This window comes from Stegodyphus dumicola, chromosome 3 (assembly GCF_044657685.1).
Source record: "Stegodyphus dumicola isolate Sdum_Otavi_A_Nest chromosome 3, ASM4465768v1".
In the NCBI taxonomy this organism is placed as follows: Eukaryota; Metazoa; Arthropoda; class Arachnida; order Araneae; family Eresidae; genus Stegodyphus; species Stegodyphus dumicola.
The window spans coordinates 166,505,398-166,530,309 of record NC_140770.1 but is presented as its reverse complement, the minus strand read 5'-3'; the positions used below and the strand labels follow the sequence as shown (position 1 = coordinate 166,530,309).

The 24,912-nt window shown below is 33.6% G+C and overlaps 1 protein-coding gene across 2 annotated transcripts in view; it reads left to right on the top strand.

The window, feature by feature from the left end:
- LOC118199580 (katanin p80 WD40 repeat-containing subunit B1-like) overlaps window positions 1-24,912 on the top strand; it is a 331,155-nt gene that overhangs the window by 43,573 nt on the left and 262,670 nt on the right. Inside the window, exon 3 of one of the 2 annotated variants that reach the window (XM_085813586.1) lies at window positions 20,841-20,958. The exons of the other annotated variant lie outside the window; for it this stretch is intronic. Coding sequence (XP_085669712.1) covers window positions 20,841-20,958 — 118 coding nt within the window. The remainder of the gene's footprint in view (window positions 1-20,840; window positions 20,959-24,912) is intronic. 2 annotated transcript variants of the gene reach the window in all.

The window sequence follows — 24,912 nt, the reverse complement described above, 5'->3', positions numbered from 1 at the left end:
CTATCCCTACTTATGTATGTAAAGCCATGTACACACAAGATTATGTGTTATCCCCTCATCATCATCTATCGTTTTACTGTGCAAGCACCATTTTCTGTGCATATTTCTAGTAATGCATCAGTATTCAAGCGTATCATTTCTACTAATGTATGTATGCCATGTAGAATAACACACGATTATGTACATAATCATGAATTGTCATTTTTCGCATCAATGCATTTCTTTAATGTATAGGTGTTCAAAGATTTCATTTCTAATAATGCCTACATAGCCATGTAGGATAATTTATGTTCACGTCATTCATCGTCGACTTGCATATTAATCTACAAGTATCATCTTCAGTGTATCGTTTCTAGTATTAATGTTTAAATGAATCACTTCTACTAATGTATGTAAAGGATTCTGTGCGATTATGCGCATATATTAATTGTCATTTTTCGCAATAATGCACAAGTGTTACACTCAGTGTAACATTTCTGTTAACTTAATAGGTGTTTAAATGTCCCATTTTCATTCATGTATGCATAGCCCAGTAGGATAATACATGATTATACGTCGTATTAATGTGCAAATATCATTGTCAGTGCACAGTTCTATTAATACATAAATGTTTAAGTGTGTCATTTCTACTAATGTATGTATAGCCACATAGGATGATGGATGATACACGATTACGTGTAACCATTAATCTTCATCTATCGTATAATGTACAAGTGCCATTCTCAGTATTTCATTTCTATTAATGTATAACTGTTTAAGTATATCATTTGTACTAATATATGTATAGCCACGTAAGATAATGATACACGATTATGTGTAATCATTGATTGCCATCATTCACACTGACGCACAATTATCGCTCTCAGTGTATCATTTCCGTCAACGTATAGGTGTTCAAATGTATCATTTCTATTGACGTGTATATAGCCCAGTAGAATAATACATGATTGCGTATTTTTTTTAAATTTATCGTCATCATTCGTATTACTGTGCAAGTGTCATTGTGAGAATATCATTGCTATGTATGTATAAGTTGCTATGTAAGTATATTGCAGTGTATAAGTATTTATGTATTTCATTTCTAGTAGTTTATGTATAGTCATACTGGATCATACACGATTACGTGTAATCATTATTTGTCATCTTCGGTATTAATGCACAAGTAACATTTTCAGTGTATTATTTCTTTTAATATATAAGTATTTATTGTTGCCCATCTCATTTACCACTTGGGCCAATGTATATATGTATCCAATGTACCTTGCCACTTAGGCCAATGCATATATGTTTCCAATGTACCTCACCACTTACGCCAATGTATATATGTATCTAATGTACCTATGCCGTTTTGCTTAAGATATTGGTCTCAATAAATTTTTCCTATCAGAATAGCGCAAATCTGATGTGTTAAGACTTTTTTCATTAATGATTCAGTATCGATTTTCATTATATCCAAAGCAGACAAAGGTAGATGTAATAAATATTCTGTTAAGTTTTGTCGAGACAAATAAAACATATTTCGGAGACAAAATTCTGCCGAGATAAATAAGAATCAAATTTCAAATTGCAAAATATCTGGAATATATTACATTTTGCAAAAAATTCATATGTCCGTATACAAATCAAAATGAATTCGTATGATTTTTACGAAAGCTTAACTATTCAAGAGAGCAGTCGACATCTTTAATTCATGAAAAGCAAACTTCGTTATATACTGGAAAACAGTGCATTTCATATCGTGTTTTTATTTCAAACCATTCTTATTTTAAATATTGTCTCGTGATATTTTAAAATAGAGTTGCATTTTTACTTTTCTTACGATTCTTTAATATGCAAAGGAATGCGATTGTCAACGTACGTAACAACTTCCTTTCAAAATGAAAAAATCTGATGTCTATACAACATGACTTCCTTGCATGAAATATTAAAACATACGCATTTATTTTTCCCTGCATTTCATTTAAACTTATTTCCTTAAATTTCATTAGAGCTGTATTTCTTATTCAATTAATTCAGTTTTCACTACGCGACAAGACAAAAATACATAAAACCTCAAAATACCTTTATTAAAATTTGAAAAATATAGAAAAATATAAAACACCAAATAAAGCAATTAAAACAATTTTTACAATTCAAATTAGAATCTCTACACAAAAACAAGAAATTTATGTACCTGTTCAGGCACATAAATGTCGTCACTTCGATGCAGACGGTTTTGCATTTATAAATGCTTATGGATGTAACCCACCCTGTCACCCAGTTCTGTGAGATCAATATTTTTATTGGGCCCACCATCGGCCAAGCGGTAAAGTCGCTGAACACTGGTAGTTCGGTTCGAGATTTGAATCCCGCGAACGGGCTGGCTGCTTGGGTGTTTTCGTGGTTTTTCCCATATGTAACGTGTATACGAGCCAGTTTCCCTTAGAAAGTCCTCCACGAAGGCATCCTTTCCCTTAGGCAGATAGCCCTCAAGGCTTTGCCGTAATTAAATAACCTAACCAATATTTCTATTCTTTATATGTTTGTAAATTGTTCACTTTTTTGCTTTAAAAGTGTTTGATTCATTTAGTCTTGGGTTCTGTTAAAGGTTTTTAGGCATTTATTTGATATGCAGGCAATCGCCATACAATTACGAACAGTTTAAAAGTGGCGCTAAGCTTAATGAGGCCGCCATTATCATTATTTAATTAATATTTAATTCATATTAATTATCATTATTTAATAATTATTAATAATTGATATTTGTCAATTATTATTTAATTAATGATTATTATTTAATTAAATAAAATTAGTTACTTATTATTAAAATAGTTAAATTATTAAAGATTAAAGTAATTAAATAATTAAAATTAAGTAAAATGTAAAGAGATAAATTAAAATTTAATAAGCCATTTGTAATACAATTTTATTCCAAAAAATAAAATTTTCGAGATCAAATTTCTATTGAAATTGTTCTTCAGTTACATAAAAGAAGCGCAAAAGCCTTCTTATTTAGGGCTCCGGTGAGCTCCGGCTAGAATTACGATTTATCCCCAAAACTAAAGAGTACCGGAGCCGGGCTTCGGTGGGCTCCGCCACAATTTAAGCTCTGGGAATAATAGAGATAGGTCTTACAGTATTAAAATTAAAAACGGTTGTACAAAATCAAATAAAAAAAACCTGAAATGTTTCACATTTCATCTCTAGCCCAAAAGGGTTTGCTATGCCATTTTATTCTCTCACTGAGCTCGAAGATTATTAGTTTTCTGTTACACTTCTATTAAATCATCAATTTTTCTTTGTCATTTTAGCTTTATTCCTAAGCATCACTTTCTTCGTACCTATTTAAAACGTTTTAAGAGCCGCAAAGCAGTATACGTTCAGAATTCCATATGCAGCATTAAGTATTGGTATACAATTTTAAGTTTTCTTACTAAGATGGCTTTACAAACCTTTTTTTTTTTTTTTTTTTTTTTTTTGTTATTAAGTTTTTATGTGTTAACTCTATTTACTAAATATCACGTTCTCAGCGTTAGCGCCACAAAAAATTTCATTCAACATCAAAATTATAAAATATTCAAAAGCAGCATATCTTTAGAATTTCCGATGAATAATGAAATGTATTATTCTGTATAGTGTTTTCACAGTTCGCTTTAAAATCGTTGCGCTTGTTAATAAAAAATGCGGTTTAGAAAATATGAAAGAGATAATAGGACAAATTCAAAACTCGAGCTTCCAGTTGCCCATGTTCGGGTGGAGGACTGCGTTATTCAAAATTAGATGGTTCTACGTACGGTTTCTGTTTTACAATACGAAAAACATACATACATTAATGCAGATTTCTCATTATTTAATTTCCTTATATAAAAATACAGGGATATAATATTTAGTGGGAACAATTTGTAAAATGACACAACGCATAAGTGTCTAATGCATTAAGTGTTAACAAAATGCCGTTTCGAGACATTCCATTCAGGACTAACATCTCTTTTGTGCTAAGGCTCCCAGTCATTTAAGCAACAGCAGTTACAAGGCTAGGAGGAAAAAAAGAAAGGAAAAAAGAAAGAAAGATGGAAACTTTTTATTCTTTACTTACGTTAAGGCATTTGTGTAAGTCACTAGAGCACGTTCCATTTTCTACATTTACATGTATAAAAGGGTATCATCAGTGTTTGCTAAACCCAAACACGCTTGGTAATCTAGTTTAGCACGAAACATCGCACAAGCGTAGCCGTGAAAAGAATAATAATTCGGAAAATGCTATACACATATACATCTCTCCCCATGAAAATTACTCGCATACATACTACTATATTACGTATTTCATAAAAGCTCACCTTCCTTTCATGGAATGCTTGTTGGTGACATTCCTCAGTTAAAAGAAGGGAAATTGTGTTTACCTGTTTTTTAACCTCTTAATGAATTCAACCGAGTTAACTCGGGTATACGGAACTAAATTAAAATACGTTTAGTTCCTTTTTCCAGATATGAATACAGCAGAATATATCCTCTACCGTTTTGAGTTAGAATAAAGAATAAATAATTTGGCGGAAAAAGATCACTTTTTGAATTTTAATTGGTGCATTAAGGGGTTAATATCCACAGGGAAATATTCCGCATTTGTGGGCACTAGCCATTTTAGGCTTTGTGCCACTACTAAAGTTACAAGCGTTGGTCATTTTAATATGGAGGTGCCTAATAAGCGGTCACCGTTACCACCTCCTATGAAGGAACAGACAATTTTGCATCCATGCCTTCGGGATTCGAATCCAGGCCCTTGGCTTCCGAATCAAAATCACTAGCCACTTTCCCACCCCCTGTCTTAATGCCACAATAATCGTACAGATTCATAAATGTACGGGCTAGACACATTTCTCTCTCTCTATTTTAGCCCAAAGAAGCAACTTGCCAAGAAAGGCTATTAATTTCGTATTGGCATTTTGCGTCTTCCACCATAAGACGGCGTTTCGTTTCTCAAATTCCTGCCACCAAATATCAGAGCCCTGCATTTTATTTAAAGAAATTAAATAATGAAGAATCTGCATGAATGTATGTATGTTTTTTGCATTGATAAACAACAATGTTACCTAAAGACATCTAATTCTCAATAACGCAGTCTTTCACCTGAATATAGGCATCTGGAAGGCCAAATTTGAAATTCGTTTTATTACCTCTTTCATATTTCGTAGTTTCTGATTAAGAAATTCAACGATTTCAAAGCGAGCAATGGCAACACTGCACAAAAAAAAAAAAAAAAAAAAAAAAAAAAAAAAAAAATCTCAAGCTCGCGAGATTGTGTATTGGAAATTCTAAAGATATGCTCTTTTAAATATTCTGTGATATTGCTGCGGAATTAAATTTTATCGTTTAAGTGTGAAGAACATGATATTTAATAAATAAAGGTAACACACAAAACGTTAGAAAAACACCCCTTTGGGCGTAAAATTAAATTTGAAAGCTTTCAGATTTTTTACCTCCCCCCCCCCCTCGGTGAGGCTTTTGCAGGTGTTTACAGCTAATCATAGGCTGCAGCTGACACATCCAAGTTTATATTCAATATCATTCTTGAGAATCTTCTGTTTCTAAAATAAACGTTTATTTAAATAACTTAATAAAATTTTTATTAATTGAAAAGTCAACGTTGCTACACATTCACCTAAAATATCTTAATAGCTTCTTAAACCATATAATATTCTATTATATCCTTTCCTAACATTTAAATCAATGTAAAAATATATAACCAGACAGTTTAATTTTAAATGACCTCGAGACGAAAACAAGCGACGAGGTAACTGAAGCAGTTCTATGCATTAAATTCTGCAGAACGAGTAGATTATATAAGACGCATACTTTAGTTAAGTTATTTGAGAACGACAAGCTACGAGGGCTATCTGCCTAACAGGAGGACGCTTTCGTGGATGTCATTTTGAAGGAAACTGGCTCGTATTCACTTTGTACATGGAGAAACCCACCATGCAGCCAGCTCGTTTGTCTGAGACAGAAATCAAATATTGCAATATAAAAATATGAAAGCTTTCAAATTTTTTTAATGTTTTTACACGTTCCACACCCTGGTTTTCTGAAGTAATTTACACTTACAGTAATAGAATTTTTAATCATCGTTACACTGACAGTAATGTAAATTTTTTAATAGTTTTTTGCGTGCCATAAAGCAGGTTTCTGATGTAGTACTCGAAGTGACATCATGAAGGACGCCATGCAGTGCCACGATGAAAGTTATGAATGATGAATGGAAATGATGCACGATGAATGATGAATGGAGTTACACAATGCAGGCTTTTTTACAGTAGTATTATACATGTCACAATGTAGTATGTTAAATAGACGTTTATGTTAAATGCACACTAATAAAAACAATTTTGTAAGGAAATTCATTCTGATTATACTTTTATTTCGAACATCCTATACGTAAGAATAAAATGTTTTGGTATTTTACCTGCGTGCACACATTGGTATTGTTAGCTATAAATTCAGATCGAATTTAATTAAGTTCATGTGCAAGTGTGAAGCCATCATTAAAAACTGGAAGTTAGGAATTGTATAGCCGATTAAAAAAATCTGATGTGCACCACATGACTTCCTTGCACGGAATATTAAATTATACCCATTTTTTCTTGCGTTTCCTTTACATTTATTGGATTGAATTAAATCTACTTCGTCGATAGCGCATGAACCAAAATAGAATAAATGCCCTCTTTAAAATTCACTACATTTGTTTACAACAGCGACACTGGCGCTAGGTTCACTTAGCATTATATTTCGTCCATATTATAACTCAGAATGCACAAAATTTATATCATTTAAGGAATTAACTAATCGTTTTTTTTTTCAAATACTATAATAAATCTAAAACGATGTACAAAAGAAATTAAGCAAACAAAACAAAAAACAAACAGTTTTTCACAGACGATTCAGTATTTCTCATTCAATTATTTCAGTTCTCACTTCGCTACAAAGCAAAAATATATTAAAACTCAAGATGTGTATTGAAAATTATGAAGTAAATCTTAAACACTTGTTTCCTCGAATAAATTCCAGAATGGATTGTAGAGTCATTAGGTTGATTGGAAGCAGAAAAGATGAAAAATATGCAATCGCCTTCGCCGGGAATCGAACCACGGACCTCTGGAATACCGGCCCAGGGTGCTACCGTTACACCACGAAGGCACGCTAGGGAAGTGGGAGAAATACCTTATAGGACTAAGCATGATTTAATTCGCAATAATAAAAGAAGGAGTTATCTTTGTTGTTGCAAAGTTTAGTCTCTCTAGATTCGCAACAAATCTACTATTCTGCTATTTCAAATGTAAACAAGCAATGGCCGCAATCAAAAAACTTATTATGCTTAGCAGCACTTTAACAACTTTAAAATTGTTGATAATTCTAAAAATATTGCATACAGGTTTACTAAAGGCATACAAACCTTAACCAGAAGATAAGAACAGCATAATTCAATCATTTTTAAAACAAAAAATGTACAGTTTACAAACATATAAGAATAAAGAAACTGAGATCACTGAGCCGAGTAACAGAGTGGATACATGATATATATACATATAACTTTTGGTGTGGCCGATTGCTACCAAAATACGAGGTGCACATCTACCATATAGCAGTCCTATATACAAAATTTTAACGTTCTGAGGTTACTCGTGTTTTGAGCTATGCGAGATACATACGTACGTACGTACGTTCGCCCGAACGCCCCGAAAAATTCTCTTCAGAATTCATTTTAAATTAGTTTTACAATTTTTTGGGGGAAAAGAGTCTTTTATCTTGTCTTTACGTACAGATGTCAAGCAAAAACATCGTTAAATTGCATTTGATAGCGGTGAAAATGGATATTTGCGTTGAAATATGATGCCTGAAACTTTTCGCGATTACAATACTTCCTTTTTACTCCGTAGAAGGAAGTAAAAAGATGTATAGGAAAACTCTTAAGGTCTCAGTTTTAAATATAATATGTAGTGGCTAATAAGTTCGAACACTTTAAAAATCATTTAAAGATTGTATTTCTAAAACATAACTATGTAGCGTATTTGGATTACGCAAAAGCACACGAGTGCTATTCTGCCTAACGAAAGGTATATATTGTGTGAAGAGCATGTGAAAGAAAATTGCCTCATTATAATTTTACCCATGTAGAAAGCAACGAAAACATCTGTAGCTGTTCGCCAGGATTAGAACTCTGATGGAAATATTGTTCAGTGGTTTTACCGCTTGGCCGCTAGAGGTGTCTTTTATTTGCATGTAATATAAAGAAAATTTTCGATTTCATTTAATATTAAAGAATCACATTTTTATAAATTTATGAATAATTTCTAAGGAAAGTAAGAGTCTAATAAATGAATTTAAAACTGAGAAAGTTGTTGGAGAGTTCTCTTGCTTTCTTTGACTAATATAATTGAAATATAAACATCAGGTTAAAAAAGCAGTTTTCTTAATTTGCAACTAAAATATTAAATCTGGAAAGAATTTATAGATAAGCTCTTCGTTTTTATTCATTACGCATTTATTTTATAACAGAAATATCTCACTCTTGTAAAATAAATCTTTCCTCTCAAATTCAGAATTTTAATCTCAGAAATGAATTTACACGAGGTTTTTGTAATCAGAGGGGGGAATAAACGTAAGAGTCACGGCATATTTAAATAAGACGAATGCTTTCTATGACATCAATGACTGTTCGCGGAAAAATCATTTTTTCCCTTTGTTCTCTTCATTTCTATTTTTGCTGAGAACACGTGAATATTTTATTTCAGTGACGCATTAAACTGGCAATCAGTTTTTCTTGCGGTAAAATTTCAAGTAGCTGATGGCAACATCACTGAAAGAGTTAACTTAAATCTATCTTTGTGTGGAATTTCGTTCGAAAGAAATCTGCTTTTGCGTAAAGGAAATAAAACATATGACAATGAAGGAAAATTAGACACGATTTTTGATTAAAATTTAACATTTATTCATTAAAACTTAAATTATTAGTTATTAGATAGAGATAATTAAAATATAAATCTTGCTCTTAATCTTTTGTTCATACCTGTAGAAATGTTTCATTGCGAATATAATACAGATTATATATTCAAACTAAATATTTAATAAAATGTGACAGTACCGTATTTCCTCATGTAAACTGCATGTATTTTTTAATTTTATCACCCAAAAATCTAGAATAAAAAGTTATGAGAATAATTTAATTTCCGAGGGACGCAGTTACAATAACAATATAACAAACGAAAAGTAGTCACGGATAAACTACTGGTAACTATCAAAACGTTATCTTTTAACAGAAACCTACTTTCCAATATAAGAATCCATAGTAATATGAACATTACAATATCTAATAAGGTATTTTCATTCTACTTCCCTGTAAAGTAAATTTCGCTCGTTCTTACTGTTGTCTTTGCTTTTCCTGATGCCTCAAATCAACCATAAATAATTAGAGAAGATGGCTAAGCAAACTGGTCGAAATTTAAGATTGAACGTCAATTCTTGTTTGCTTCGCCGTGATGGGCCCGCTTTGAAATTAATTTCAACAGTTAGAAGGGAAAGGTTCAGCATGTCCTTCGCAAGTACGTTGTAGAGTCATTAGGTTATTTTTGAAGCAGGACAGAGCAACGCTTTTGCAGGAAATCGCACCACGGAACACTGGAATAGGCACCCAGCGTGCAGACCACCACACTACGAAAGCATGCTAAGAAGGCGGGAGAATATACCTTATATACTTCTTCTTTTAAAAGGCGAATGTGTTTTAGAGAACCCAATTGACAAATCCTGGGTGTGGAAAATCATCACCTACCACCCTTTTAGTTTGGGCGCACTGTACAGACAGTAGGATTTTTTGTAACCACGGACCTCTTTATACGCGCCAGCGTGCAGACCACCACACTACAAAGGCATGCTAAGAAGGTGGGAGAAATATTCTATAATGAATAGTTGGAAGACGAAAACAATCACTATATGCATGAATCCATTTATAAATTTAAGGAAGCTCTTTCTCTGAATGCATTGAGGAAGGAGAAAATACACGAATACTTTTTAAATTTTTAGAAACTGCCGCTAAAGAGCTCCGAGGGTGAGGGAAATACTGCACTATACTCTGAATTTAATAAAGAATATAAAGAAGCGAAAATTATTTATGTTTTCAATACAATATTACATCCTCAATATAATGAAAGAAAACTCCTTTCCTAAAATAGTATTTTCTTTCCAGCGATGTATTTCTTTAATTTATATATGGTATTTAAATAATATTTAATTCGAAATTTTAACAAAAACTTATTTAAAAATTTGCTTGTTATTATTGTCTATGCACACGCTATTAATCATACATTTTCAAAATGTTACAAGAAGAACATGCCGAAGAATTAAATGTTCAAATAACAAGAATTGGTGTAACCTAAGCAAATTTGCAGAAATGAGCATTGAAGAAACATTCCTTACAAAGACATGTTTCGAAGATTAGACCAGATCCTTTTCTTAGGATGCGAGAACGAAAATGACAAAAAAAAAAAGGAGAATGCGTGAGAGCAACTGAAACTGGAGAATGTTCTAAGTCCGAAGTTCCCATTGGGATCGATTCTGGCCCTCTACGGGGGCGATGAAATTTTAAATGAGCTCAATGATGATCAAGGGGTTGACTATGGATCGACATAATCAATACACCTGAAAGGAAAAATGATTACAAGCTCCATGAAATATGACGTCACTCTCGAGCGAGAATTAATTTTAGAGACTTTTAAGGATTAGTTTTTTTCCCCCTGTGTGTGTGTGTGTGGCAGTGTTATCTGTATTACATGGATTTGTTTTTTGAATTGTAGCTTTCGTTTGGTTTAAGGTGTAAATATTAATAAATTTGAATTTAAGTGAAATGTTTGGAAGCTTCATTTACAGTATTTCCTATTTTATAAAACTTTAACGAATTTTTGATTAACAAACTCAAGGATTTCAAAGCGAGCAATGGCAACATTGTACAGAAAAAACATTTTTATCTCCAGCTCGTGAGACTCCACTATGTATCGGAAATTCTAAATATATGCTCAATTTAAAATTAAATAATTTTTACTTATTGCTGTTGAACTGAATTTTATGGTTTAAGTGCGAAGAACATGATATTTAATAAATAAAGGTAACACAAAATGTTAAAAAAAATAAATAAATAAATAAAAAATCTGAAATTTTTCAGATTTTAAATTACGTCCAAAGGGGCGTTTTTTTAACGTTTTGAGTGTTACCTTTATTTATTAAATATCATGTTCTTTGCACTTAAACCATAAAATTCAGTTCAAGAGCAATATCGCAAAATAATGTTAAATTAAGCATATCTTTAGAATTTCCGATATACACAGTCTTGCGAGCTGGAGATAAAAGTATTTTTTTTATATATAACGGTGCCATTTCTCGCTTTTAAAGCATTGAGTTTGTAAATCAAAAATTCGTTAAAGTTTTACAAAATATAAAATCTATAATAAAACAAATTCCAAATTTGGGATTTCAGATGCCCATATTCGCAGTAGGATTTCGTCATTCAAAATTCGATGGCTCTATGTACCATTGTTTTATCACAATGCGAGAAATAGACAATCATTTATGCAGATTTTTCATTATTTAATTTCTTCAAATATAATGCAGGACTCTAACATTTTGTGGCAACAGTTTGAAAAGTGAACCGACGTTTATGAGTCCGACGCAAAATGCCAAAACGAAAGCAATAGTTCTTCGGGACTGAAATCCCTTTGGACAAAAAAAACGCCTTTGTGGACGTAATTTAAAATCTGAAACCTCCAGATTTTCTTTTATTGTTTTTTGTTTCGACACCATATTACTGCATGTTTTCTTACATTTAGGGGGGGGGGAATCCTTAAAATTTCTTGACCTGCCTTACACAGACAGCAGGCAATGGATCATGTTTAAACTTATGGAATTTGATCATCAAAAATGTGTGCATCGACCTTTTGAAAGCTTAGCCTTTCGCTCTCCTGCTTTCTTAAAAAATCAAAATGCCAGAATTCCGTTTCAGATTCATAATAATTTAATAACATTTCATAACAATTTCTTCTCTTATCCCCGTTCATTAACGAAGGAAGAAGTGTGAAAACTTCAAATGATATCGTTTCTGGTTCCTAACACACAAGATTCCATTGCCCACTAAGTCTATACTAAGTCACATTTAACATAAAGATAAGAAACCGCAAAATAATCTTTTTACAATCACTGTCTACAATAAAGTTGAACAGAACAATACATTTGAAGAAACTGCGCGTTAGGCTATCGAGCACTTTAGGAAACCATTCTGGTCGCCATTGATTGCTTGAATGAAAAACCATCTAATGCGCTTTGGTTGTGAATGAGTTAATTCATATGATATGGTACTTTATTTCAAAACGAAAAAGCGTTAAAGAGACAAAATGAAAAATTGTAACGAGAGAAAATTCATCAAAAAAGCAATGAGTTTGATGACTGCATAATCACATTTGCGATTGCTGTCAGGTCCATTTACAGATGATCCTGAGAATGAATATCTGTTAACTGGAATAAAGTAGAGCTAGATTTGGCCGACGAAACTGTAATAGGTTATTGCAGTTACCTGTAGGAAGTCTGTTCTAATAATGCTCTAAGCAAAGCTTCCTGTCAAAGTGAAGGTCCTAACAAAACAGAAATCGATGAAAGATTTTTTTAGGAAGCGCAAAAAAGAAATGGTTCGAATACTTCTTTATATTAAATACAGAGTAATCAGTTTATAAAGTACCGGAAGTGGGCGCAGCTCGACCCACCTAGCCAAACATGTTGGTCTTATGGTCATAGCAGAAGTATATAAGGCCACGCCAGGAGTATATGAGATAATTTTCTCCCTCCTTCTAGCCGCCAATTGCTTCTCTCCTTCTAGCATGATTTTGCGGTGTAACGGTTAGCACAATTGGCGCGTATTGGAGAGGTCCAGGTTCTAGTCCCGGTGTCCTAGTTCTAAAAATTAGTTTGTAGGGTCATTAGGAATTTTTGAAGCAGGAGACGTGAAAAATGTACAATGCCCCCGCCGGTACTCCAGCTTGGGCCTCTCGAATACGCGCCGAGTGTGCTGACCGTGACATCACAAAGGCATGCTAGAAGGAAGGAGACGATTGGGGATTGGGGTACCCAATCGCTAAATTCTGGTGATGAAGAATCATCATCCACCACCTTTAGTTCGGGCGCCACTATATTCTTCCTCCTTCTAGCATGCCTTCGTGGGGTAACCGTTAGCACACTCAGCGCTTATTCTAGAGGACCAGGTGCGAGTTCCAGTGAGTGTACTGCTCATTTTTCATGTCTTCTGCTTCAAAATAACTTAATGTCTCTACAAGTTCTTTCAGAATTCTTCATGATTGTTTGGTGCAAATTTGAGAGCATCTCAGCCAACTTTCATTGCTCAAGGATAACAAGCTTTCTGGTCGATGGGATTGATACGTAAGTATAAAAAATATGACTTAGTCCTTAATTGACAATTTCACTTAGTCCTTAAAGCTACAGTCCTGTGAGTTTATTCAGAAAAAGTTTTTTGATTATTATTCGCAAATTTAATGTTCAGTTTCAAAATTATTGCTTGATATCTTTTGAATCATTGGTCGTAGGCTTCAGGCTTAGTGTTACGATATGAATGAAATAAGACTGCCGTTCAGGACATGACAATTGTAATAGACGGCATTTTTGTTAATAGTACAAAATTCAAATTCTTATACTGATTCTTTACTAAAGCGAATGCTCTAGAATCTCATTCAGGATGAGTATACTTAAGTACTATATTTGTAGATAGTGAGAGTAACAAAAAAGGTAGAGACCCATTGATATCTGCCTTTTTGACTTTTTCCTTTTGATCAGAGCTCAAGTGGTTGCTCTAGATAGCAGGACGGCGGCCATGGAAATCAGAATCCGCTAAGGAGTGTGTCACAACTCACTTGCTTTCTACTTCTTCCATCATCTTTCGCCCGAGATTTTACCTAGCGAGTGATTTTGCAGTTACAGCGAGTACTGTGGTAAACATTTAACATAAGATATTAGCCTGAGACGAGTAACCGTCTTAGGCTAATATGCTATGCTAAACAGCTTGCAGGAGGATAAAACAAGTACAGTTAAACTGTTAATTGTTCAAAAACAGTAAAATAGGGTACACTAGCTTCTCGAAAATACAAAGAGATATCATAATTGGAAAAATAAAGTACATAGTTGTATGTTGTTTTTATGAGAACTGGTCGAACACTTGAACCTTAATGCATTCATCAGAAACGGCCATACCAATCAGTCATTTAGTTGTCTCAACATCGAGAACACTTCCTAACATGCACTGCGAGGGCGACCAAACAATATCTGTGAGAAAGTGTTCCTCCGAGTTTTGAAAGCAAACCCTCTCCCTTAGAACGCAACCGAAGATATCTCACTCTCTTCTTCTACCACCTAACTTCTCGACACAACTCTCAGCCAATATTTTAGGTGCCTCTATGCCACCAGACACTTTTGTTTACAAACAACGAAATTTTTTTCGGCTTCTATGATACGGCAGCAAACACCGCTATACAGATTAGATCACTATATCGATTAATCAGCAAGTATTATTACATCAGAATTGTGATTTGAAGTGATAAAAATGTTTTAAATGCGCATCACATAGTGACGGATAGATATCGTGAGTAATAAACGCCGTATGTAATAAAACTAGTTCCCAAAGTAATCTAAATATGTAAAAGGTGAAAAATCAAAGAAAATCTTCAAAGAAAATCTCTATTTGTGTCATATCGATTCGCAAAATTTAATATTGTTCTTCTGAGAAATATAGCGTCTAAAAGATAATATTTTGCTCAAAATGTTATTTTTCATTAGGATCAATAAGCGTTTTTTTGAAGTGTTTTATATTATAAATCACATTACTGCAGAAACTTTTGCCCTCCCAAAGAAATAGTTTCTGTAATTCTGATTCTAATGATTCTGAATCACGAAATTCCTTTCCATGCATATAGTCCTCATCTGAGTAAAAAATATTGGAAGAGATTTTCGAGGAATATATATAATACTGGAAGTATTACAAAATATAGGTCTTAGTTTTCAGTGATATTTGCTGTATGATATTCCGCCATTTTTCATACTGTTATTTTGTTTCACTGTTTATAAGTTCAAAAGTAATTTTGAATCTTAGCAATATAAATTGTTAGAAATATTTTGTGCGCAATTTTCCCGTTATTATTACTTACAGTTTCATAGCGTTTATTAAATTCCTACTAAATTACTACTCTTCCTATATCTTGTTCAAATTTTCAATCGTTAATAAAATACTTTTTATTCATCCACTCAAATTCAAACGCATTTTTTTAAACTTGTAGTGGATGACACTTAATGGTAATACATTTTTTTCACATATTAAAAACTTTTTTGTATTTTTTAATTTTTTTTAATTTTTACTTCGTTGACCTAAGTAGGAAATTACTTTAAAAACTTTTTCTATTACTTCTTTGTATATTTGTAATGAAAATTTTTAAAAATGTAATTTCAGGTATTATCAACAAAAAATATACAGGAATTACTTTCTTTATAATTTTCCTTATTTAAATCTGAAAAGAGAAAATACCGATTCTAAAAACTGTACAGCGCCATATCATGTTCCTTTCCTTTAGACAGTGTTGTGCTTTTCTTTTTGAATGCATTTGACAACCGTGTGTAGGAAGTGTTTTTCTATGTACTTCGAGCATTATGAATAAATTTCTGTATTTCTTAGGTTATTAGAATGCCAATTATTCAGATTAACTGAAACCACAGACAGCCGTATAAACAGAATCTGATTAAAGGAATTATCATTTTCTATACCCTAACGCTTTAAATCTATAGCAAAATCCGCATGATGTGAATTATGTCGAATAACTGTGAAGACAGCGAGCCGAATATACGGAAAAAACGGATAATTATCTTTTTCCAAAAATCTAATGACTTTTAATGTGATATTACGTTTAATTTACAGATGTTACATTTAATTAACAATACCTTAGTTCCCATTCTTAGCATCAAGATATGCTATTTGTCTTAAAACTCACTTTTTGTTTTATCGCTTTTGCGTCCGAATCACTTTTCAGATTGTTGCCACCAAAATCTATCGCAATTTATTATTTGGAAAAAATTCTGATATGGACATGACATGACGCATTTCCTTGAGTTATTCTAACTTAATGAATGGATCCCTCAGGGCAAGTTGAAAATGGCATTAAAAATTGCGAAGTTCGAAATTAAATATCCTGGTCAATATTTGTCATATGGGAGTCAATTTTCTTATAATTTTATTTTTCCTAACGAGTACAAAATATTCTCAAATAAAAGTATAGGAACCGAGACACCGCATTACATTTCGATATGTGTTGAAAATATTTTTTTGACATTTCCAAAACATGAATATTTTCGTCATTTAAAACACTTCAAACTTTTAATTGGAATTATAAACAACGATTTCGAAAATAAGAAAATAAAGCCGTTAAGGTGATTTAAGCCGGGTAAAGCTGTGGCTATTAGATATATATTTATGTTTGGTCTGCTGAATTCAGTAAAAAAAAGGAGTGCAAAATTTAATTTTGTTATCAGTGCCATATACAAAATTTCAACATTTTACGGCTAATTGTTTTTCACTTACACGAGATACGTACATAGATACATACGTGCAGATGTCACCGAAAAATTCCCTTTTGAATCTATTTTAAATCCATTTTACAATCCATTTTGGAAAAAAGAGCTTCTTATTCTCGCCAAAGAATTAGACGTAAAGCAAAAAAATAGTCTAAATGGATTCGAGAACCTTCAAAATGGAAATTTCCGTTGAAATATGGTATCCGAAATTGTTCGCAATTACAATTCTTCCTTTACTTCGTACAAGGAATTAAAAAAGCTAAATAATGGAGAATCTGTATGTATGTACATGTTTCTCATATTATAGAAAAACGACGGCACCTATAGACACCGAATGTTTAATGCACGGGCTCCTTTATCTGAAAATGAAGACTTCTAAATCTGAATTTTGAATTTCGAATTTGTTTTTGATTTATTTCATATTTTGTACAAATTTAACAAAACTTTTTTAAGTCACTCAGGGATTAGAAAGCGAAAATTGGCAGCAATATTCGAAATAAAACATTTTTATCTGCCGCGCATCACATCCACAAAATGTAGCATATGTATCTTTAAATTTTAATCTACTAGTTCGGCTATTGGAAATGCAACGTGATGCCACTGCCTGAAATAAAATACTTATTATCTCGACGCACTGGCGTGTTGCCATTCACTCAAGCCTAAAATATTTAATCTTCAAATTTAATCTTTTTGTTACTGAGTAGCAGACCAACTGACTTAAAAGCAATAAAAGTAGTTCTCAAAAATATTATTTCTAATTTTTAATTTGAATCATTTAAATAAAAGTGCATTTAAATCTCGAGATATCTAATTATAAATATTAAATACGTTTTTCAAATAAGATTAACTGGACTGATTAAAATCATTATAAAATTTTTCTTTTTTATGAAAACTCTTTTAGCCCGTTGGCCACTCTGGCGGCTAGTTTTCGAAGATATAAAATAAAACGAATATAAAAAAAGGCATGGCAATCCCTAATGCTCTATCGGGGATTCTAGAGATATGCTGTTTCAAATATTTTGTGACTTTAGTGTTGAATTTTACATGGCGTAAGTGCGATAAAAACGATGCACAATAATACAGTTGAAAGACAAAAATATTGAGTTAGCAGGAGTGAGTCCAAGAGCGAAGTAGTAACCTGTGCGGTTTTTATCCTCAGCTAAAGCATAAAAAAACTTAGAAAATATTCTAGTTTGACGTTAAAATCTGAATCCCTTCATAGCCCCACTTTTTTTAAATGTTCTATTTTCAGTATAAAAAAACTACAAAAAATGTCTTTAAATTTATTAAAATATCAAAACAACTTAAACAAATCTGTCTTCATGAACTCAAGATTCAGCACTTTCTAATGCTCGCGAAAAGGGAAGGGGTCACTATCAATTACTATTCCCCCCTATTTAGAGTTGTAAAGAATTTAATTCTTTAAAAATAATTCAATAAAATTTTTAATTAATTATCAAACTATTTATTTTAGCTAATTTAAAGATACATTTGTATAGTCATATTTCAAACTGATGATATTTCAAAGTACAGAATGCTTCATTTAATAACTAGTTATTAATTTAGAGCGGCTAGCGTATCGCGCAGCAGCACCACAGGTCTGAGGTTCGATCCCCGGCCTAGGCAATTTCGACTCAGCCTTTCATCCCTTGATTTTCATCCTTTGGAACGATAAAATGAGTACCAAGTTCGCTTGGGGACTAAACAATAGGGGTCCTGCGACAAGCTGAGCACTTGTTCAGGGCATATGCTGACGCTGCGCGGGGCCTACGGCCAAGAAAGCAGATTTCGGGGCACTGCACGCATTGGCCCGTTAGGGGTGTTACGCCACTGAGTTTAGTTTTTTTTTATTAATTTAGAACTTTTATACATTTACTCATAAATGACTGTTGTTTAATTGAATATCACAGAATACATTGAATATCACAGAATACATCAGAGCCGTCTGCTTCTAAACATACATGCCCTCGAGGAGGCCTTTCTAACGCTGATCGGTTTTTATACAGGGTTACCCAAATTAAACTTCCCCAACTCAGAGGCCTGTGCAGAGTGTTGTATGGGTCATAATGTGATGAAATTTTAAAAACAGACACTTCAGATCATGCGCTCGAGATTTATTGCACAAAAAAAAATTAGTACAAGAAGTTGTCAATAGGTGGCGCTGTAACACTAGTAATGTGCATATTGCAGCAACGTGATTTTCAGAAATAAAGCAACGTATCCAAAAGACGAGTCCTACAAAAGTGGAAGACAGGCCTTGCACAAGCTCGTCTTCCACTTTTGTAGCTCCTGATACACAATGGTTCCTGATACACAATTTTCCAGCTCGCTGATGCACAATGGCGACTTTGAAAGACAAAGCTCTGTTAGTGAAACTTTTATACCAGAATGACGAGAACTCCTATGCTGCGATAAGAGCATTCCGTCTGCTGAAAATCTTACGCCGAGGACCAATGACACCACGCGCTCTACGAGACATGATTAAGAAGTTCGAAAGAATGGAACAGCTGGAAATTTTACCAGGTAGAGGACGACAGGTTGTGGAATCTGCACGTGTAGAGGAGGTTGCTTTGGCGGTCAAGGACCCCACTAGCCAATCGCCACATGGTGTTGTCAGTGTGCCAACTGTTTCTCGTGCTGTTGATATGCCCTAAACGACCGTCTGGCGTGTGATGCTTCGAATCCTCGGTTATTTTCCCTACAAAATCCATAGTCATCATCAGCTGTCCGACAGGGATCCTATAGTTCGGGAAATATTTGCGTTTCAGTTTCTTGCCAGAATGGAAGTCGATGCTGCTTGGCCGTGGAACATCCTTTGGACAGATGAGGCCCATTTTCACCTGAATGGTCAAGTGAATACGCACAACTGCCGCATTTGGGCAAGTAAAAACCCACGCGCAATCCATCAAGTGCCCTAGAACCCTCCAAAGGTTACTGTATGGTGCGGTTTCATTGCAACATTCGTCATTGGGCCTTATTTTTTTTTGAAGAGGTGACTCCAACAGGGTTCCAAACCTGCTCTGTCACAGGAAAACGGTATCAGGACATGTTGACGACGTTTGTGATCCCTGAACTGCAACAACGTGGCCACCTTCAGGACACGATATTTATGCAGGATGGTGCACCTTTCCATATTCTTCGTGGCGTTCAACAGGTGTTACGGGCAACTTTTACCGATGCACGTGTGATAAGCTGCTGTTTCCCTACAGCTTGGCCTCCCCGCTCGCCTGATCTCACACCATGCGACTTTTGGTTATGGGGATTTTTAAAGGATCGGATCTACCGAGAACACCCAGCAGCCTTAGCACAGCTGAAAGACGCAATTATTCGACATGTTCGTGGAATTAATGTGGACTTACTGCGTTCTGCTGTGGAACACACTGCTTTGCGAATGGAAAGAATTGTGGAGAACCACGGCACACATATAGAACATGTGTAGAATGTCTTGTTGATCTGCAGCACCACCTATCGGCAACTTCTTGTACAAATTTTTTTTTTTTTTTTTTTTTTTTTTGTTAAATAAATCTCAAGCGCATGATCTGAAGTGTCTGTTTCTAAAATTTCATCACATTATGATCCATACAACACTCTGCACAGGCCTCTGAGTTGGGGAAGTTTAATTTGGATAACCCTGTATAATTAGGCATAGCAACAACCTTATTTTGGGCTCAGATCTTAACCAAAACTATCAATTTCGACGACGAATAGGTATAAGACCCTCTTCATCAAGAGCAAAAAATTCTTCTTCTGTAATAACAGAATTTCTTTATTCTGGTGAAGATGAATCCTCTATCGATTTCTAGGGTGGACAAGTACAGGTCTCTTTTCTTCAGGAGCAAAACTTTCTACTCCTAAATCCTCAGAATTTCTTTGCTCCTAATGAAGATGGACTTTGTACCTGTTGATCTTGAAATCGATAGAGTCCTCGTTAAAATCTACGCCAAACAAAAGTTTCTTGTTTTACTTAATTCTATATTTCACTTTAACGTGTTTCTCTTACCTCGTTAAACCCGTTCTTATTTTCACATATAATGTTTACAGACAACTCCTTTCATCGGTAAAACAGCCCAATCAACTATAAATTTAAGAAAACAAAAGTTGTGTGCAAGACGTTTCTGTTATTGAAAGTCATATATATATATGTTATTTCATTTACGTGTTTTAAAAATAATTATCTTTTGTGTTAATACAGATAAATGTTCTTTTTCCAGAGCCTTAGTGGGCATACATCGCCTATAGAATGCGTGAAATTTGGTCAGTGCGAAGATATCGTTTGTGCTGGTTCTACGAATGGAGCTATTAAAATATGGGATCTGGATGCAGCAAAAAGTAAATACAGTTTCTTTTTCCCTAGAATATGGGAGATATTAACAGCAAATAAATTGAATTATAGCGTATATTAAGACTGGAAAATATCAAGCAGGTGTTCTTAAAGCAGTTAAAATACGTTGTTTTCCTCTTATATATTATTTATAAACCTTACCGATCTTCAAGAAAGAACAATAAGTCGGAACAACTACGTAAAAATGAATTTCCGAAGCAAAAGTCGATAATTCTGTAGCTTCGAAGCGCAGATGTTTTGTCTGTATATAGAGCTTCAACAGAAGCCAAAAGATTGTAAACATCATGTGGTGCCATGGTTACAGATATCGCTTCCTAAACACTTCTCTTTTGTATTTTTGTTTTAAAGCTCTTTTGAATGATATGATAACCTAAGCCATTAGCGATAGAATTGCCTTTAGTTGCGAAACTTCTGAAATGAGATCTTCGATAAAATGTAAATTTACGTTACAAATTTATCAAAGGTGTACGTATACTTCTTTGAATTAATATTACTACATCACATTGCGAGAGGACATTTCTCCCAAACGTATTACTTTCTTCTTGTTTGTTTTGCTTAAATTGGTGTAAATCTTTCCACATGCATTTTTACTTCCTTGTACGATGTAAAGGAAGTAGTGTAATCACGAAACTTTTCGGGATCATATTTCAACAGAAATATGCATTTTGACCTTTCCCGAAACCATTCGAAATATGTTTTTTGCGTGACATCTGTACTCACACATACAACAAAGACACTTTCCCTAAACCGGATTGTAAAATGGTTTAAAATGGATTTTTTTCGTAAGATCTGTATGTGCGTACGTACATTTTTAAGATATGCATCTCGCATAACTCAAAAACCATTAGCTACAGAACGCTGACATTTTATATTTGGAACCGCTATGTGTGTGTGTGTGATTATGGCAAAGCCTCGAGGGCTATCTGCCTAAGAGGAGGGATGCCTTCGTGGAGGACTTTCTAAGGGAAACTGGCTCGTATACACATTACACATGGGGAAAACCACGAAAACACCCATGCAGCCAGCCCGTTCACAGGATTCGAACCTCGGACCAAACTACCAGTGTTCAGCGACTTTACCGCTCGGCCGCTGGTGGGCCTGGAACCGCTATGACATCTAGTTATGTACACTGCTCAAAAAAAGAATGGGACAGTGCTATATCTCCCGTTCTACTGGGGCGATTAACGAAATTCAAATTGCGTTCTTCGTGTCTCGAAAGCGCGACTTAGGATATATATTAGATTTATATAAAGCACTATTCTAACATATGTATTTTGACACAAAATCAAACTTTTTCTGAAATAACATACCAATTTTTTTTCATATGTCGATTCTATGACTCAAATTCTGCCAAAATACCAAGTTTTGTAAAAATCGTACGAGTAGTTTTTAAAATATTAGCTCTCAAAATTTTAGCTCCTCAATGTTAATTGAATTTGGCAAATATTTATTTATATCTCTTTTTTTATTAAACTTTTTTTATTTTTTCTCTCACATTTCGAAATTTAGGTTCATTCCAAATAAAATTTACCCATTTTTTTGTGTTTTATTTTTTAAATTTCTATTTTTAAATAATTTTTATAAATTTTTCGAAAAAAATTTTGAATTATAACCTATAAAAGTTTTACCATCATTTTAAAGTAGGTATATTTTTAAGCATATCTGCAAAAAATTAGACTTTTTATTCAAAATTTTCTAAGATATTCACAAATTTACATATTTTCGCGTTTTGAAATTTGGCATCTTTTTTTTTGAGCGATAATAACGCCAAATGTGGTCTATGGATTTTTGTTACACTGTATTGCCACAGCTATTTTTAACCTTAAATTTCAAGTAAAATTTTACGGAGAATTAATTATATAACATTTTTCCCTCAATGATGCGTAATAAATATTTATTAATACTATATGAAAAGCTATTTTTTTAATAAATTTTTTAATATTTTTTAAAATTTCTCTATCTTTTTTTTTTTTTTTTTTTTTTAATAAGAGTAAATTTTTACCTTCGGCGTTTCATCGTCTGCTACTTTAAATCGAATTGTCTAAAACTGAGAATTTTCGTTTGATGTTTATTTGAATTTTATGACATTTAACTGCACAATTTATTTCTAAAGAAACTGATGCTTTGCTAAAGTGCGTATGTATATGTGATTACGGCAAAGCCTCGAGGGCTAGCTGCCTAAGATGAGGGATGCCTTCGTGGAGGACTTTCTAAGGGAAACTGGCCCGTATACACGTTACACATGGGGAAAACCACGAAAACGCCCATGCAGCCAGCCCGTTCGCGGGATTCGAACCTCGGACCGAACTACCAGTGTTCAGCGACTTTACCGCTCTGCCGCTGGTGGGCCGCTTTGCTAAAGAAACTGATGCTTTGAAAGAGCGGCTGGTACTATTATCCATATTTTTAAAACACAGTATATTTTTATAGAAACATAAGATTTAGAATAATCATTTTTATAAAAGTCAAATTATGATATAAACATACAACCCTCTAGAGACTGAATTAATGGAAGTTCAATGGTTATGTAGAAATGATCTGCAGCTACTTAATCGCTGTATAAGTCAGCAGATTCTGTGGACAAGTAAGAATAATTATATAAACGACACCCAACATTCTGAATTCAATTAACAACGAGGATACGATGTTTATTAAATGAATTCAAAAAGTTTTAAAACATAAAAAATCAACTCATTTTTTATCCTAAAATGTATTTTTGTGCGTAGCGTATTTTCATTATTCTAATTTAAAATTCTAATAATTCTTAAAATTCTAATTTAAGAATATAATTGTCAAGAACAGAATCCTAATCATCAGTAATATAATAAGTAATTATTACGATTATTAATAAATACTTCTTATAAAATAATTGTAAATATTTCAAAAAACTTTCTGCCTGAATGCAAATATTTTTCCGTGCAAATATTTTTAATTTTATATTAATCAAGATTGCACACGATATTATTTATTTGCACTTCTATTCTTACCGTCAGATCTAGTAGGAGTTACAAATCAATTATATTTAATTAAGGATTGGATTGGATTATTTATTTATGGTAAAGCACACGAGGGCTATCTGCCTAAAGGGAGGGATGCCTTCGTGGAGGACTTTCTAAGGGAAACTGGCTCGTATACACGTTAGACATGGGGAAAACCACGAAAAAGGCCCATGCGGCCAGCCCGTTCGCGGGATTCGAACCTCGGACCGAACTACCAGTTTTCAGCGTCTTTACCGCTCGGCCGCTGGTGGGCTATTTAATTAAGGAATGACTATCTAAGTTTAGAAACAGCGTACCGTAACAGCAATTCAATTATTGGCGCCGCATCTTTCATGTTACTCCCGATTGCCAAGCTAAATGATTTTTAATAAGTATTCGGGTTAGAGAACCTTTGTAAAAGAGAACCTAGAAAACTACGAAAACCAACCATGCAGCCTGAGTTAGTCTTCACAACAAACAATTAGTATTTAACAATCTTCAAATGCTAGGCAACTAGTGATGCTCCAATTAAAGCTCCAATTTAATATTTTATTTGTAAATATTTAAAATAGTGTTGTATTCTTAGACACAAAAAGCAGAATTTAAGTTTTGTTAATTCGTTAGTAAAGTACCAAACCGTAGTGCAAATGAATATTCAATTTCTTTTGCAATAATTGTATTCACTTAATATTCTTGGAATATGAGTTAAAGAAGGAACGTTCTCGGAATATTAAAGAAGTGTTTAAATCCAGTGATATTAGGTTTCGCTTACAAGCTCAGGATCAAAACGATTATGCAATTGCCCGAGTAGTTGAATTGTAAATGGCTGTGAATTAAGCAGATGACTTTTAATCTTACGTTTTCAGAGAGAAAACGTATTCCCCTCCAAAAAAAGTACTTTGTATTGCATGGCAATGCACCTTTTCATTATTCAATAACCAGTCGGAGAACCGCTTGTGTTCC